This window comes from Anabrus simplex, chromosome 6 (genome assembly GCF_040414725.1).
Source record: "Anabrus simplex isolate iqAnaSimp1 chromosome 6, ASM4041472v1, whole genome shotgun sequence".
NCBI classification, from domain to species: domain Eukaryota; kingdom Metazoa; phylum Arthropoda; class Insecta; order Orthoptera; family Tettigoniidae; genus Anabrus; species Anabrus simplex.
In genome coordinates this window covers 146222865-146240603 of record NC_090270.1, presented here as the reverse complement: position 1 = coordinate 146240603, position 17739 = coordinate 146222865, and the positions used below count along the sequence as shown (strand labels likewise).

Below are 17739 nucleotides of genomic sequence, written 5' to 3'. Positions count from 1 at the left end.
AGAAATGGGTCTATCGTTGTTGTATTTTATGGCTGTATATTTGATTGTGTTAATGTTATAATTTATTTATTTAAGTTATTTGAGGAATTGTAGTGTTGTGTGTAGTTAGGAATATTTATTTATATGGAGAATTACCAGATGTGAGTAGCAGTCTTCATTGTACTGATGTGGTTTCTCCTTTGTTTTCTCATCTCAAGAATATCAACGTCGTTGGTAGCCCCGATTTTATTCTTCATACAAGTATAATAGAATTTGTACTTGGATTATTTAACTTTCTTGCATATTTTAATGAATTAATTCAACGATATTTAATTTAATTTTTGAGCAATGATGTTAGGACATGATAAGACATGTTATTTTGGTGTCATAAGCACAAGTATTTCGGTTTGTGTGGTGTAGAGGTAGCGTGCCTGCCTCTTATCTGGAGGCCCCATGTTGCCACATGACACCTCGTAATCTGTAAGCCTTCAGGCTGAGCAGCGGTTGCTTGGTAGCCCAAGGCCCTTCGGGGCTGTTGCGCCATGGGGTTTGGTTTGGTTTTCTTTACGTTGAGTTTGGACAGTTTTGAACCATATTTGGGATGATTTGTGCCTTACTGAATCGTATTATGAAGTGAGGTTAGATTTCAGTCAGATTAATGCCTGTAGTCGTGATTGTCCGCACGATCTAAACCTAATATAAACGTAATATTGGCCAAAAAATTGTCTGTGTGATAAAAGAAAGTCATTATGAGCACTTAATTGTCGCTTCATCTGTTGTTTCGTACCGAATTCATGTTTTAAAATAAGTATTAGAATTTATTTGGTATGGGGGCGTTGTTATTTCGTAGGCAATTGAGACTACGTTACTACTCGTATTGAACCCTTGAACTTACCATTCCATCATTGGTCGGCCACAGCTGCTGCAGTAGAGCAATATCGAACTCTTAAATCTTAGGGCGTAGCGGGTATATTTCGGTCACGATCTTGACCAAACGATGGGGTTCAGAAGAAAGCCTAACTACTTGAAATGAGGAGCAAATATGTGCTTACTAGATGTTATTAAATTATCAAAATGCGAAAATCTATATAAATAAAATTGTAGGGGGTCCGCTGTCTGTAATTTCTTTTGTTTTGCCAATTTTTCAGATATTTATCCGTTTTAGGTCAACTCAAGACCGAATCGGTGGTTTTTACGTTTCGTGTCTGTTTGTTTGTCTGTTTGTCTGTTCCACCATCACGTCGAAACGGCTGGATAGATCTCAACCAAACTTCATATTTAGAGTATACTTGTCCCGGGGAAGGTTTCGATATGCATATCGTTTTAAAATCTTTGAATACACGGGGGGGGGGTTATAGGAAAACCTGAATGGTTTTTCCACCATCACTTCGAAACGGCTGGATAGATCTCAACCAAACTTCATATTTAGAGTATACTCATCCCGGGGATGGTGCGATATGCATATCATTTTAAAATCTTTGAATTTTCTCTTATACTATTGATTTTCTGTAAAATTAGTTTACCGTACGTGAAACGTCTCTTCATTATAAACAACTTTCGTTATGTTCATAATTTACCTTACTCTTCACATGACGGAGAAATTTACAATTTTCCTCTGGTATCATGCTCTGCATTGAGTGACCGACAGACCGACAACGAACCTACAGGTTACCATGGCAACGTCTCTGACTGCATGCCAGCAGCGAAGTAACGTATTGCTATTTTCCTCATCATGCTTTTAAATTCGTGGTTGTTCCTTGGGTAGAAGGCAAGAGAGGCGTCAATCGGCCTATCTGCGGGATATTGGCGGAATATCGTTGGATGTTATAACCGCCCTCGAATAGATTAAGTAATAACACCATTAGTCATCTTCTTATTATTTGTTTATCTAAGAATCACTGGACCTAAATTTCTCCTCTGTTACCGCTTTATTATATCCATAACTCACACTAGCATAATTTATTGAGGGCCATTTGATTTTCCAATACATTCACTTGGCATTTACATATTTGTCGTTATCCGGCTGTCCTCATTTATAATCCATTTTCTATTACTTTCAATTTTCTTAACTGTATTATTTTCTTCCTTAATTACGCCGTATGTACGCGAGTGCTACAGACTACTGGATGTATTTCCACCAAGACTCATACTTAGAATACACCTGTCCTTGATAGGTTTTAGAGCAAATATTGTTTCTAAATCCCTGAACTGACTGGGGGTTTCTACGAAACCGAAACAGTGATTTTGCACTTCCACAAAATATACACAACCAAACTTAATGGAAATCTACCTACCTTGGTAGAAATTAATTTCTAAACCTTTTTTCCCATGTGCATCATTTCGATACGAGGATTAATAAGGGAGATATCATTAACGGACCGTTTTTCTGTACAAGTCCCATCGGACTTAACTCACGAGCGGGTGCGTGTAAAGCGTATTCCTTACAACTTGAAAACTACAGAAGACATTCGAACCAAAATTTATATTTAGCATCCACCTGTCCAAAGGTAGGTTTTAAACGTAAATAACATTTCATGTTCCGGAATTTACTGGCGGTTTATAGGGAACCGAAATGGTGATTTTACTCTTCCAGAATATACACAGAACAAGACCAACTTGACTGGAAATCGACCAATCGTGATGGAATTCCACCTCTAAACCTTTTTTTTATGTGCATTTTTTCGTCAGGAGGATTAACAAGGGAGATATCATGAATGGTCACTTTTGCAGGTTAAGTCCAGCGGACATTGCCCTAAAGGTGTTTTACATGGAGCAGATTCCTTATCTATATAAATCAAATCGTAACGACTGTGTGCCTCTACACTGACTATTTTGGCGAAATTTTCGAACAGCTTTCCGTTTAAGGGGTAATAATGACCATTTCCATAATTTTTGGTTTAGTTTCCTGAAAGTCCTCATTTTTACCCGCCTCGCCCAAAATCCAGATTGCGGCATAATCTGCCAGAAGAAAAAGAAGATAATTGAAATTTGACAAAATTATACGTTTTAGCCTGTAACTAACGGAAAACATCCTAGATCATTAAATTTTTCACTTTTTATCCCCGAAGAATATCGAAATATGCAGGCAATTTTAATGATGGTGCAGACCTTCGGATATTCCTATCACATAACGGATTGCACAATCTCCGTTCAATTTGGAATGATCTACAACCTTGGTCTTATGACTATTTGCCGTATCTGTATCCCTTTTACGTTTGATTTTTCTCTATTAATCGATGTTAAGTCCATTTGGAATTTTCACATGCATAATGCACACTATCAATTACTTATATGAAATACAGAATCATCAAACTCTTCACGAGAATTGGCCCACCCAGTAGCCATATGTGAGCCAAATGCTATGTATGTAGCTGTCACATAATTATCCGAAAAGTAATGTAATGTGAGATAATCTTACAAAACCTTTACCCTGTTCCACGTTTCTAACTCAATCTGACCCAAGAATAGATGACATATCATAGGACCAGCCATTTAGGCCACTAAATCCGGCGTGTCTTATGGTATAATCCTTTGTCGATATGACGTACGTTTAGTAGCAGTTAATCTGTAAATTAAGGTCTGCAATATTGTAAACACGCATATACTTTCGTATGTCGATCTATATGTGTTCACTGATGTCGATTTTTAGCGATCGAGAAAGGGTGTGTCTGCTATTGTAATCAGTACTCCCCACACCGACTTTGACTGGCAGTAGGAAAGGGTTCCTTCTCCAACTCCTGTGTAACTGTCATTAGTAAGGAAGGCCTACAATTGTAATGAATAGTTCCCTCCTCGATTTGACTTGCAGAAGGCAAGTGAGCATGCAGTTTTGTTTAAAACTCCCCTACCCGATTGTGTTTGGCAGTAGTCAAGGGTGCCCGCCATTATAAAAAAATGTCCTCATCTAAAATGTGACTGGCATTAGGCATAGTGGCCTGCTATTTTTATGGAAACCCACCAACTTGGTGTGACTGGCAGTAAGCTGGCTGGCAGTAGGAAAATGGGCCTGGCATTATAATGATAACTGCACAACATAATTTCGAGTGATAGTAGGGTAATTGCCTGCCATTATAATAGAAACTCCTCAACTGTAATCTGTCTGGAAGTAGGAAAGGGGGCTGCCATTTTAACGAAAACTCCCCAAATAGATTCTGTCCGCAATGGGGCCTGCAATTATAATGTAAACTTCCCAACTCGATTGTGAATGGCAGTAGGCAAGTGAGCCTGCCGTTATATCACAAATCCGTAACAAACACTTTACATTGGAAACAGCGTACGGGGACCTACCCATGCTCCTTCTCGGATAATGCTAAGAGACATGCAATTTTAAAACAATCTTATTTACTGCATGTACATTATTTACTTCGATATTCGAATACAATGTAGAATACCGTAGCGAAGCACGGGTACATTCGCTAGTTATGTTTATAAAATCATTCATCAGAATTTTTTAAAGAATTTTTTAACATTTAATCGCAGTCACATTGCATTGCGTGAATGTTATCTTTTACATTTATCGAAGAACTTTCTTCGGAGGAAAGTGGAAATATCACAAATTAGTGGACAGCGAAAACTAGCAAAACGAAAATAAAACCTGAAAATCGGGCACCTATTGATCCAAACGATAACTGAGCATTAATCCACACGATCCGTGGAAAATCTGACCTTCAACAAGTAGAATTCCAGATTTACATTTAATTAAGGTTATCCACCAGTCTAATACCCTGTCGGATATGGGAACACCCGCCGAATGGACCCTTAATAGAGCCAAACTGACTATCAGTTGCTTTGGATAGGTTGCGAAATGTTACTGGAAAGCATGGTGTTCACTACAAGTTAACAGCGGCAGTCATAATTAAAAATAAAATACCACCATGTATTGTCATCTCGTGACACCCTTAAGTTACGGATTAATCCCGATGCTGAAACATGTATCACTCAAACAGCTGTTCAGAAGGAACCAACAACAACTCGATCCGAGAGGATCTTACGTTACGTCGTTCTGAAGGAACAAAACTGCGAAATGCAGGAAAAACTTGTTCAACATGCATTTAGAAGAAATGCTAAACACTGAAGTTAAAGAAAAGGTGGTAAATCACTCGAAAAATAATCTTATAAAACCAACTTTCAGGTTATAAACGGTTATGTTAAGTTTAATAAACTTACACGTCCACATGAAAAATAATATCAAAAATACCAAAACAGTCTAAGGAATTCTATTTGACAAATTATGACTACCATTACAAATCCGTCTACTTATGTTTGTGCCAATAAACTAACTACAAGTTATTGATAGACCAAAGTCTCACCTATTATAAAATGAAGGAATGAAAATTGAAAATAAAATATATTCACAGCTGACGAATCGAAACCGCATTCGTAACTCAAGTCTCACATAAATAGGCTAAGTGTCCACACGCACACTATCAAAGCAATCGGACGTTTGAACGACAAAATAATTAAGTCAAGAAATAAATTAAAATACTAAAGTTCAGTGAACTTAAAAGCGCGTAGCAATCAGCAGTAATAATCAATCTCCATTAGCTCAGTATCCAATGCTGGACAACCCTCACGTTTATGCCTCTACTGCTTCCATTCTCTTATGTAAACACCTTTCAGCTAGTAAGGATTGTGCCGAAACATGGCCTCAATATTACTTTGCTAACACTCTTCGCATTACATACACTACTGCAGACACTACCATCGTTCAAGTCACTTCGGAAAAACACCTAACCTAAGACTTGACTATATACAGACGACACCCTAACCCTGTCGTCGAGCCTCCATAGTGTCCACACACCTTAAGAATAACATCTGTATACACACGCAGCACCCTATATCTATCGTTGAGAGTAAATGGGGACGTCTACTCATCAGTATATTCCTACGATACGCGTAACGTCCAAAATATATCGTCGAGCGGAAACTGGGATGTCTACTCATCCTCTAAAATGTAAGACGAAATCGAAACTTCAAACATAATTACTGATATTTAGCTTGAAACCTTGCCAAAACTATAGCACACAATGAAGCGAAGCTTGTCACAGTATGAATGCAAGTCTGGAAATACAACAAAGTCCATTCTCGTCAATAAAACGTGAAATAAAAAATTAATAACGCGCGGCTACTCAATCCACGACTCAAACATGATCTCAACACACGCAGTGAAATTTGGAAAAATAATAATAAATTCAGCACCCGTCTAACTTTACGTGAATATCGCCAAAACAATAATCGTCACCATCGCAAAATCCACACTGTTTTTCTAGGGTGAGGCCCAAAATCGCCTACCATCTCACTGTTCCAAAACATCTCTATCCACGAAATATCCAGGGAAGCAAAAATCATTGAATCTACACAGCCAAACTATCACTTCAATAACGTCCAATATTTCATTCCACAATGTTTTCAATTTAATGATATTCTCGCCTCCTAATAAAAAAATATACTGAATGGAAATTTGTTGCAACAGTTAAATAACACCAACCGTGTTTTCAGAATGCCCTTCTACTCTTGAGGTCGCTTACTATAACATGCACTATGCTGACTTTACATAAATCGTCATTTGGACTTAACTACCAAGAGCTACAATCTTCTACAGAAATTGTTTATCACGGGGAGTTCTTGACTTGAAATCATAATGTGCGTCGCAAAGCACTCACTTCGACTCTGACCATCATTCAACCAGTCAGCTGTTCCAGATTGCTAACGGAATCATTATACAGCCTGTCTCAGAAATATCACATTTAATATACAGCCTGTCTCAAAAATTCTTCGCCATCGACAAATATAGCCTGTCTCAAAAATTCTTCTCCATCGCCTATCATCACAGCGGCATTACTCATGAAATACAGGCTTCCTATGCCTTCAACATCTACACAACTATTCTCTCAACGTATCATTCCGACACAATCCATTTCTTCCTGTTTCAAAACCTTTCAAACCTTAATACTCCCATGACGAACAATTTTATAAGAATCTTTTCATTCATTTCATTACAACTTTCGGACCTCAAGGACAAAATAACACACCGTGATTTCCTATATCACCAACATACACGGTGTCACAAAAATTAACTTTCCACGAATAAATATAACGCTATCAGACTTCACTGAATTTCGAAACGAACGCAAATCACACTCAACATTTCTGTTAAATACATGTTTAACATAGAAAAATTTTACCCTGCTGTAATTATTATTATTATTATTATTATTATTATTTCGACTATTTTTTTCTGAACTCATAGGATATTCGAAATTACTGTATTCACCACGACTACATTTTAGTTATCACCTTGCTAACTTTAATCAGTTTGAACAATATCTCAAAGAAATTTAACACATTATTTAAACTTCGCATTTTACGGTTTCTCAACGTGATCTTTACTGCCCTGCAGAGTTTCACACGACGTCCAGAAATATAACACTTTCGCCTGATCATTTTTAAATACTACTTCGACACACGCACTGGAAAATGTTATTGGGACAAACAAATTCTATCTACAACATTAATACAAAATATAGCCAGACCTGGAAAGTAGTCATTTTGGAGATTCTGGCTACATTTTAGCTAGCTGCCCTCAGATTCAGCTGCTCTTGACTGTAGAATACATCATCTTCTTATAGATTACTTAAAAATACACAGATTTTACCCTCGCTATTAATTAACAACACCAATGACGCACTTCCCTCGCTCTTTTAGCATGTGAAAGTACTTCCCTCTCTGCTGTCGACTGCGACGATCTCCCGGGACTCTGTTCTCGTCCCTAATAATGACAGGTGTTTCAAAAGATAACAAAATCAGACCTATTTCTGACTAGCCTCCAAACCTCCCTTGACAATTTCAAACACACAGTGTAATAAAGGGACATCAGCTACTATTTTAAGTAGATACTAGCAGTTTCCCGCTGGCTCAGCCCGCAATGTACAAAGTATGGCGTTGTTCGTTACTATCCACACGGATGTATTTGCAAAGTTTCGAGTTAATGAAATAAAGCACATGATCTGCTGTGGTAATAGAAAGTAATATTATGTCAACAAAACACTTGAAAATACATCACACAAAGAAATTGAATTAAACGTTCCTTGAAACAACACTACGCGCCGAACTGTTTAAAAGTCCTTCAAAGGTCTTAGTCACGGAGACAAATGTACTAATAACTTTTCTCAGAATCTACCAATTTAAGTATTTATTGCCTCAAAAGAAAGCACTTGATCCACTGAGTGTTTTTAGACTAAAACGAACTGCGTACCTCAATTAGAACGAAAGATACGATTGCTTCAATGAGAAAAAAATGCTGAAGATATGAGGCGTAAAATTGAATGTGCACTCATAACTTTCCTCAGAATCAACCAATTTGAATAATTAAGAGCTGAAATGAAATAGGTTGATCCACTGAGTGTTCTTAGGCCAAAACGAACTCCGTACCTCAATTAGAACCAAACATATGATTGCTTCAAAGAGACAAAAAATTGAAAAAATCAAATAATTTGAGGAAGGCGGAATTTAAGTGATTTATAGTACCTGATGACAAATCTGTGCATGAATACCTTTCAGTTAAAAAAGAATGAAGGAAATCGACCGAATAGAATGGCTGGACTGACTGACTGACTGTAGTTTTCATAAATTTTTTAATATATAGATTTATGCCTTCGCGGTTTTTCGTCGGCGGAAGCTCATGAAAATTTTATCACCTTCAATGAAATACTCCACTTGAACCATCCATGAATATATAACGTAAGTTATTTTTAAGACACAAATCCCTCACTTTCTTGTACACATGCGACGTGGGTTCCACGGTCCAAACCTTCAGATAGAATGTGTCAATGTGAGTGGAGGGGATTCCTTTTATACCCTCTGAGGGGACGCTACTCTGAGTATGAAGCTTGTTGGTGCAATATTCTAATTCCACATCCGCTGGACCAATCTTCCTGAAATTTATTCCACAAATTCAGACAGAATTATAATTCACGGTGGTGTTATTTTTATATTTTCCCCATACTTTCAACGGGCGCAATAAATTTATTTCTGACATGTAACTTCGCGGGCTTCCTTAGGGATTGACCTCGGCACGTGTAGCAAATCCGCCAGCACGGACGCCAACTTCTCCTCAGGCTTAATTACAATTATATTCACCCTGTGGATTCTGTATTCATTTAATGTTTATTAATCATTTCAGTCTTTTATTCCTGGATTAACCATGTCGCCAAAATCTCTCGTTGTGAAGGTTTTTCTTAAATTGCTAAATTAGTCAGTACTCGATATCAACCGAAGTGTCCCGGCATTTCACGAGAGGGTGGCTCGCTCGCCACGGTGAATTATGTTCCCACGGAGGGAGCGAGACTCTCGAAATAAAACATGGCTACTCTCAAAAAGTTATTTGTAGCTAAAATAAATATCTGCAATTATTTATCATCGTAGAATTATGGGTTCAGTATTATTATCTGTATTTTCAGAAAAGAATAGAACTCACAGAAATATACCCACCTCCCATACGTAAATCGAACGCCTTGTAGGTAGTTTCGTGTTTCTCACTGAGTGATGTCATGGCGTAAACGGGTATAGTATGAAAATGGGTAACCACAGAGAACAATCTTTAGGGCTGCTGACGGTGAAATTCTAGCTCATCATCTCCCAAATGCAATATTGCTGTATGATTCATACTATGCAGCCAATTCGCTTTCTTTTTACAACTTGCTTTACGTCTCACCGACACAGATAGGTCTTATGGCGACGATGGGATAGGAAAGGGTTAGGAGTGGGAAGGAATAGGACGTGGCCTTAATTAAAGTACAGCCCCAGCATTTACCTGGTGTGAAATGGGAAACAACGGAAAACCATTTTCAGGGCTGCCAATTGTGGGGCTCGAACCCACTATCTCCCGGATGCAAGCTCACAACCGCGCGCCCTAACCGCACGGCCAACTTGCCGTTTCGTTAAATTATTTACCATATTAACATTACACCTAACTTATTAAACCGACTAATCATATTTTAGTAAATTAATTTCCTTACATTGTTGTGCTAAGGCTGCCAGGACATAAAGCAAGGAGTCGCTTGGACTAAAATATTTTTCGTCATAGAAACGATGTCCCAATTTGCTTATGATAGTGAGTCCAGTGGCATTTGCTATCACTGCTACGAGCACTGTGAGCCACAGACAAACATTAAATGGCTTTAGTAAGGAATTCCATCTAGGAACATACCACGATTTCTTCTTGATGAACATGCAGTACCTGTAAAAGAGGTAATCATAATGTTAGTAACTGATTAAAGAGTAATGTAATAATGTTATTGGTTTTACATTCAACTAGCAACGATACTTCTTACTGTTTCCGGAGAAGACAAGGTGCCAGAATTTGTCCCTCAGGAGTTCATTTACGCGCCCATAAATCTGCAGATAAGGGGCTGACGTATTTGAGCACTTCCATATAATATTTGACAGAGTCAGGATCAAACCTGACATATTGCGCTGAGGATAGTGCTCTAACATCTAAGCTACTCAATCCAGCGAAAGAGTAATTTTAGAGCACGAGTGTTGTATATAACATACCTTACACTGTGTCAGGATGTTGCAAGTTGCAGCAAACCATTAGCTTTATTTCTACCTGTAGGAATGTTTTGGGTTGGATTGGAATTTTATTATCTAACACTGGTTCAATAGTCTCTGAGGCATAGAAGGCGAGAAAACGCTGCTAATAATTCTGAAGGGGTGTACGTTCTTTGTTTCTAGTTGAGAGAAAATTAGCCGTGGTTGTCATCATTCTTATTTCAGAACAGAAGTTCATCACTTTCATGTTAATTTTCAATACCGTGTATAGTATATTCTAGATCAGTGGTCTTTTCTTTCTGCTATTTATAGAACAGGAAGGAAATAGTCCAATTATTGTCCTCTTAAATGAATAATTGAAAATTAAATCCAAAATTTTACTGTGAAATCTAGCATTAATGTATTAATTCCTCTTCCCACTACAGAAGATATTATGACGTGCTGTTGTTAATCCACATGATTGTTTAATTAATACATCATCATCATCATCATCATCATCATCATCAAACTAAAGAGCACAACGTGCAAAGAGCAGTATAGAAATAAATGACTCAGAGTCTTGTTTTCTGCTTATTTATGATTGTACTTTCATCCGCGTTAAACAGCATTTTAAAAATACTGTCGCATACCATATAGTCACTGAATTAAGACAGTGAAGGCGAATAATTGAAAATGGCAGTAAAATTTCCTCTGTATTTCAAATGGGTTACATGTATTACTGTTACTGTATAAAAACCTATCAACATGAATTAGACATTATCTTAGTAGACCATCATTGCTAACCTCTAGAATAGAGTCAGTCAATTTTGAATTGTAGATAGGTAGATAGATGGATAGGCAGATTGAACCAGGAGCATGAAATAATACGTTCTCTATCCGACATATTGAATATGTATGTTAATGTTGCAAGATTACGTCATTAGCAAGAGTTATCATCGGATATTTGTGGTAGGGATTGGAATAATGGTTCCAGGACAAAAGTAAGTGAAGGAGATTGGTTTGTTCCATGGAAAAATTGGAAATAAAAAGTCGAATGAATTTATCCCTGACCATATGGTAACTTCAGAAGCTTGTGAAGATACTTTGTCCGTGGAGTGTATGTACTACTGTACGGCCACTTCCTTCCAATTCCTAGGCCTTTCCTATTCCATCGTCGCCGTAAGACATATCTGTGTCGGTGCGACGTAAAGCAAATAGCAAAAAATAAAAAAATAAAATTATTTAGTTCCTTACAGATCCCTCATTTTCTTCATTTCGTTCAATACCTCTGGTTATCTAACAGTAAGGTTTTTAATTCTCTGCCAAGAACATTTTTTTCACTGTCTCCCAAAATATCTTTCCGTATCATAGTTGGTAGGTTTGCACAGAAACTGAAGTATCCCAAAGAGGGCTCGAAATTCAACTTTCCAAAAGAAACATAAAAATTCAGATAAAATCCTTTATCATGGTGAAGAAGGAAGGACATAACGGACATATTTCTTTTATTTGCTGGACAGTGCAGAACTGAAAATCAATGAAGTGATAGTCGTTTGTGCACATAATGAAGTTAGACACTGTTGTTGTTTAAAAAAGCTTTCGACCTGTCACTCACCATATTCGATTGCAGATGAGAAAGGAATAGAGTTAGGAATGGTTGCGGGAATAAGGAGAGATTGATAGAGTTCACTACGAAATTGAATTCAGCGAAACTGCCATCCAACAATAGGATGACGGCAAACATAATTGGCAGCCACATTAATTTTAGGGAGTAATGGAAGGACGTATATAGATACTTTTACTGAAGGCAGAAGTATTCAGTCAGCAATATGTAATGGCAATTGGATATAAAGATTCTGTCGTGATAGAGGAGGCGACTACTAATGGCGAAATACTGAAATTTACCTATGATAATGAAGACATTTATAAAAAATACAAAATTTAAAAGCTAGAAAGGCAGCTTGGTTGATAAGGTTTCTGGGGGAGGGGGATATAGTGCCATACCTGAAATACTTATTTGATTACTGTTTGCATGAAGGAGCTATACCAAATGAATGGAAAGTTGCAATAGTACAAGTACAGTACAATAGCACAGTGTACAAGGGAAGGGATGGAAACATAAAGGGAAAATTACAGGCCAGTAATTTTGTCATGTGTAATGCGTAAGCTCTGGGAAAGCATTCTTCCTGATTATATTAGAATACGTTTGCGAAATTAATAACTGGTTCGATACAAGGCAGTTCGGGTTTAGGAAAGGTTATTCCACTGAAGCTCAACTTGTAGGATTCCAGCGAGATATAGCAGAGGGTGTCAAATAGACTATAACTAATGACTTATACCAGGCTTTCGATAGGGTAATGAAAATGAAATGGCGTATGGCTTTTAGTGCCGGGTGTGTCCGAAGACAAGTTCGGCTCGCCAGGTGCAGGTCTTTCGATTTGACTCCCGTAGGCGACCTGTTCGTCATGATGAGGATGAAATGATGATGAATACGACATACACCCACTCCTTGTGCCAGAGAAATTAACGAATGATGGTTAAAATTCCCGACCTTGCCGGGAATCGAACCTAGGACTCCTGTGACCAAAGGCCAGCACGTTTTGATAGGATAGATCATTACTGATGAAAATGAGGGCAACTGGACTGGACAAAAGAGTGGTTGAATGGGTGGCTATATTTCTAGAAAATAAAATTCAGAGAATTAGAGTAGGTGAAGCGTTATCTAATCCTGTTATGATTAAGAGAGGGATCTCACAGGGCAGTATTATTGGGCCTTTATGTTTTCTTATATATATATATATATAAATGATATGAGTAAAGATCTGGAATCACAAATGAAATGGCGTATGGCTTTTAGTGCCGGAAGTGTCCGAGGACAAGTTCGGCTTGCCAGATGCAGGTCTTTTGATTTGACTCCTGTAGGCGACCTGCGCGCCGTGATGAGGATGGAATCATGATGAAGACGACACATACACCCAGCCCTCGTGCCAGCGAAATTAACCAATTATGGTTAAAATTCCCGACCCTGCCGGGAATCGAACCCGGGACCCCGGTGACCGAAGGCCAGCACGCTATCCATTTAGCCATGGAGCCAGACTCTGGAATCACAGATAAGGATATTTGCGGATGAAGTTTTACTGTATAGAGTAGTAAATGAGTTGCAGGATTGTGAGCGACTGCAGGGTGACTTTTACTAGGGTATGTAATGAGATGGACAGCAGACAATGGTAAGTAAGTAAATGGAATGAGAATTCAAGTTGTAAGTTTTACCAAGAGGAAAAATCATCTTCATAGATTAGCCTTACACCTGGAATTTCATGTTTGTCATCTTTTTGTCATCGCCATGTTTGTCATCTTTTTTAAGGCCCGGGCGAGTAAATTCATCTCTCACTTACCGACAGTATATTGAGACAGATGTTCACAAGTTCGAATTCCCCGCGTGGTAGTCGCAAACTCCAAAATTCGGGCGACACGCAAATGCATAAGACGTGTTCGGGAGTTATCAATAACCGAGATGTTACCTCGTGCCGCAGTGAAGCAGAAGCCGCCACATCAACCAGACGAGACCACTAGAATAGTACCCTTCGCTGGAACGGAACTCCAGACCTTCTCTACAGTCGGTACCAGCGCCATGATGGGCTAAGTCAATGATGGCAGCCCATGAAGGGGCTGACATTTGTCACGAGATGGAAAATTGATAAGTCCTTATAAATTTTTATTTAAGAGACTTTTTCGTACCCAGCTGTTGTAAATATTGTAAAGTATTAATGCCGTATCACGGATAGTTCTTTGTTATATAGCTGGAGAACGGCCGGCTGTATGCATGTTTCTTTAGATGTTATATTTTCTTTGGATTTCGTATGGGATTGCTAGTTATTTGAGGCTTATAAATACTTTAGTAGGAATCACGAGTGTTCAATTATCATACTAACATTTTTTAATCAAGTACTTCACATGGTTATTTCTGTGGGTGGGTTTGCAGGGACCACGCTTAGAACTGAACAAGGAATCTGGAAGTTAAGAGACATACATGTAAAATTATAGTACGCATATTTCTTTCTTCTTAGTGCATGAGATTTACAGGGATTTTCAGATGAAGAGGGCATCATCCTTTGTGTGGAGCTATGGTTTCCACCGTGTAAATTCCTTAATGTGATCCCCAGGGTTATATCCGTGTCGATGTATAGTGAAGGTCTTCTTAAATGTGGCAAAGGACCGAGTGGTTTTAGTGACTAAGATTTTAGCCCAAAGATGAGCTGAGGAAGTGTTGAAGCAATACGTTATACAGGTAATTGTAAGACATAAGGCTGTGACATAAGTGAATAAATAAATGCTGGCCGCTGCATTGATGTCTCAAGATAGCAGACATTATAGATGAATGAATTAATGAATGAATAATTAAATATATTCCGGCCACTAAAGAAATAAATGGATGGATAAATTGTTGCTGGCCATTACAGAGATATTGGAGTAAATGTAGCAGGAATTGTGCATTTTGAGTACGGAAATATTTCCGTCCGTGGCTTACTAGGATGTTAATTGTGTTGTATCTGCGACGGAGAGAATTACCTTCCCCTCACTAGCCAGATATACTTAAAGGGCCGTCGAGACTAGGGAAGAGAATCACGGCCACATCTCCAGCTGGTTTAAGGGGAGGTGGTACATCAATAAGGTTCAGAAATATCATTTTTTGTTTATTAGGAATTTTAGCTTTTTTAAATATGTTTAACAAGTTGTCAGTAGTTATATTTGGTGAAAGTAGTTTCTAACGGCTCATATCGCCGATTATTAACTACTAAGCAAGGTACTTGGCACCTGATGGAGACCAGTGAAGGAATAGGAAGGATTTCGTGGTCAGGGTGACGTGAGGTACCCCCGAAGCTCAAGAGATGAGCCTAGTGGACGACGGTTCCATCCCCGTGTGCCTTTATTTTAGAGTAATGTTAGTAAGTTCCTTCTTATGTATTCCAGGTCCCTGTGTATCATTATGTTATGATTGTGTTCTTACTCTATGCCATGCACGTGTGGTGTTGCACCGAACGTTCCTGGTTTTGTCCCATTCTTAAGGTGTGGTCGCGCCCACGACATAAATTCAGTGCTTTTTGGGGGTATTAAGGTCTGGTCCCATATCCATGTACCTATTTTGTTTGTGTGAATAATGTGTTGAAACCGTAGAAACCGGCATAGGTTTATTTCGGTGCGAAACCTGTCTCTCTCTTGCATAAAAATGCAGTATAGATTAATGGTCTCAGGACCGAGAAACAATAGGACAAATTTGTTTCATCTACTCCGTGTATTAACGTATCCCATTTTCCGATAATCTATCAGAGTCAGTTAAGAAGGGCGGCATACCCCGTCATGTTTCGTGGCAATGTAAATTTTGTACAATGTTATATTAATATATTCTGGTTTATGTACTTCACCTTAGCTCAATAAATTGAGAGTTCACCCCTAAACTGTAGTTCTTATTTCTAGCGTATGTACCTCCCCATCCTGTCTGTTAAGATTAATATTAGTTAGAGTACACTTCGAGGACCTACACCCTGAGGGGCTACCCAAGCGCATTTAGGACAGGCGGTAGGATGCATCATACACTGCCTGGCTGAGTGGGTCAGACGGTAGACCGTTGACTTCCTGAGCCCAAGTTGGCGGTTCCAATTCTGGTTCAGTCTGGTGGTATTTTGCAGTGCTCAAATATCGATAGATTTCCTGGCATATAAAAAATTCCTGTAGGACAAAATTCCGGCACCTTAAAACCTCTAAAAACCGTAAAATAAGTTGGTGGGACATACCATTTTATGATTATTATTATTATTATTATTATTATTATTATTATTATTATTATTATTATTATTATTATTATTATTATTATTATTATTATTATATTCTAGTTTTCTTCAAAATTTATCTTTTCAGGACTAGTTAATATTTTACCGAGCATGGCGTTGCTTCTCAAAATCAAATAATACAAGTAAAGTTGTGAATATTCTTACCTTGAAAACGTTAACGGGAACAAAAAGTCCACAACATCTGCTCTCTTTGAAGACATGTCCAAAGCCGTAGCAGAAATATCTGCCTCATTATTAATCAACATACTTACAACACCATTCCAACTGCCGTTGCTATCAACTGTGCCAAAACTATAGTCCTTGGGCACCTTTGTCGTAGTTCTAAAAAGATTTAAAGTATAAATTAAAAACTTCAATATATTATGACATATTAAAGAATAGTAAAAGTATATAGTAAGTAGTTACTGTTTACAGCTTTCGAACCGTAGTAAAATAGCTTGGAATTTGAATTGCAAAGACTGCAAGTTTGTAGTAAACGCTTAACAAATTTAATTTTAAGAATATAAAATTAATTTAGTGGAAGTAAGAACTGGAAGATCCTTAAAAACATATTCTAATTATCAAAATAATTATTTTATTAAAGTTAAAGAAGGATTTCCTTGTTCTCAGAAACACAAATATCAATAAGTATGGCAAATCTGGTTACACCAGGCGGCCCGTGAGCGCCGTACTTTCTACTTATATATGTCCCGCATGCACAAGTGATGAATGGGATATCTGCTAACTGATTTTCACAGGGGCACTATCACCAGCAGGCAGATTACATCAGAATATGAAGAGAAAACTGGACGGTCGCTCGCAACATGTTCCTCGGCGCTACCCGTCTAATGCAACCCCTTGCATTAGTAAACCTCGTTTTCGGCCTCATAGTACTAGGCTGGTGTATGGTACAGCAGCACTACATTTGCTGCCTGCATATCGGCAATGGCTGCTGAGTTCAGCAACGACGAACAATATTGGTTTTTGTTTCATACAAACAACTCTTACAGAGTGGAATGTCTGCACGTTTATAAATAGAGACGGGAATTTGCCTATTTGCCTATTTTATTCCTGTGTTCAGAAACGTAGGCTTTTGAGATAAATCCGTTTAAGGTTCCCTTAAGCTAGATTTAGTCGGTTTTATTGTGCCTATAAATGCCTATTTCAGGGGTGTGTGCCTATTTGGAGTATAATTGCCTATTTGATGCCTTTTAAATCTATTTTAAAGAAGCCGATTTTCTTCCAGTGCATTATATTTTAACTGATGTACTCGACAGTATTATCTTCTCATTTCTCAAGATCTGTTTACCCCACGAACAAAAATGGGAATTCTTGGAAGTCACCAGAAATAGTTCTTGGGAAATTTATGTCAGGAGAAACAAGGAACAATTTGACCTCGAAGCCT

The 17739-nt window shown here is 38.1% G+C and overlaps 1 protein-coding gene across 1 annotated transcript in view; it reads right to left on the bottom strand.

Annotated features, from left to right (window-relative positions):
• Positions 1 to 17739, bottom strand: part of LOC136875585 (glutamate receptor) — a 213125-nt gene that overhangs the window by 23439 nt on the left and 171947 nt on the right. Inside the window, exons 6-7 of the mRNA XM_067149129.2 lie at positions 16500 to 16676; positions 9996 to 10216 (exon numbers count right to left, since the gene is read on the bottom strand). Of these exons, the coding sequence (XP_067005230.2) occupies positions 9996 to 10216; positions 16500 to 16676 (398 nt within the window). The remainder of the gene's footprint in view (positions 1 to 9995; positions 10217 to 16499; positions 16677 to 17739) is intronic.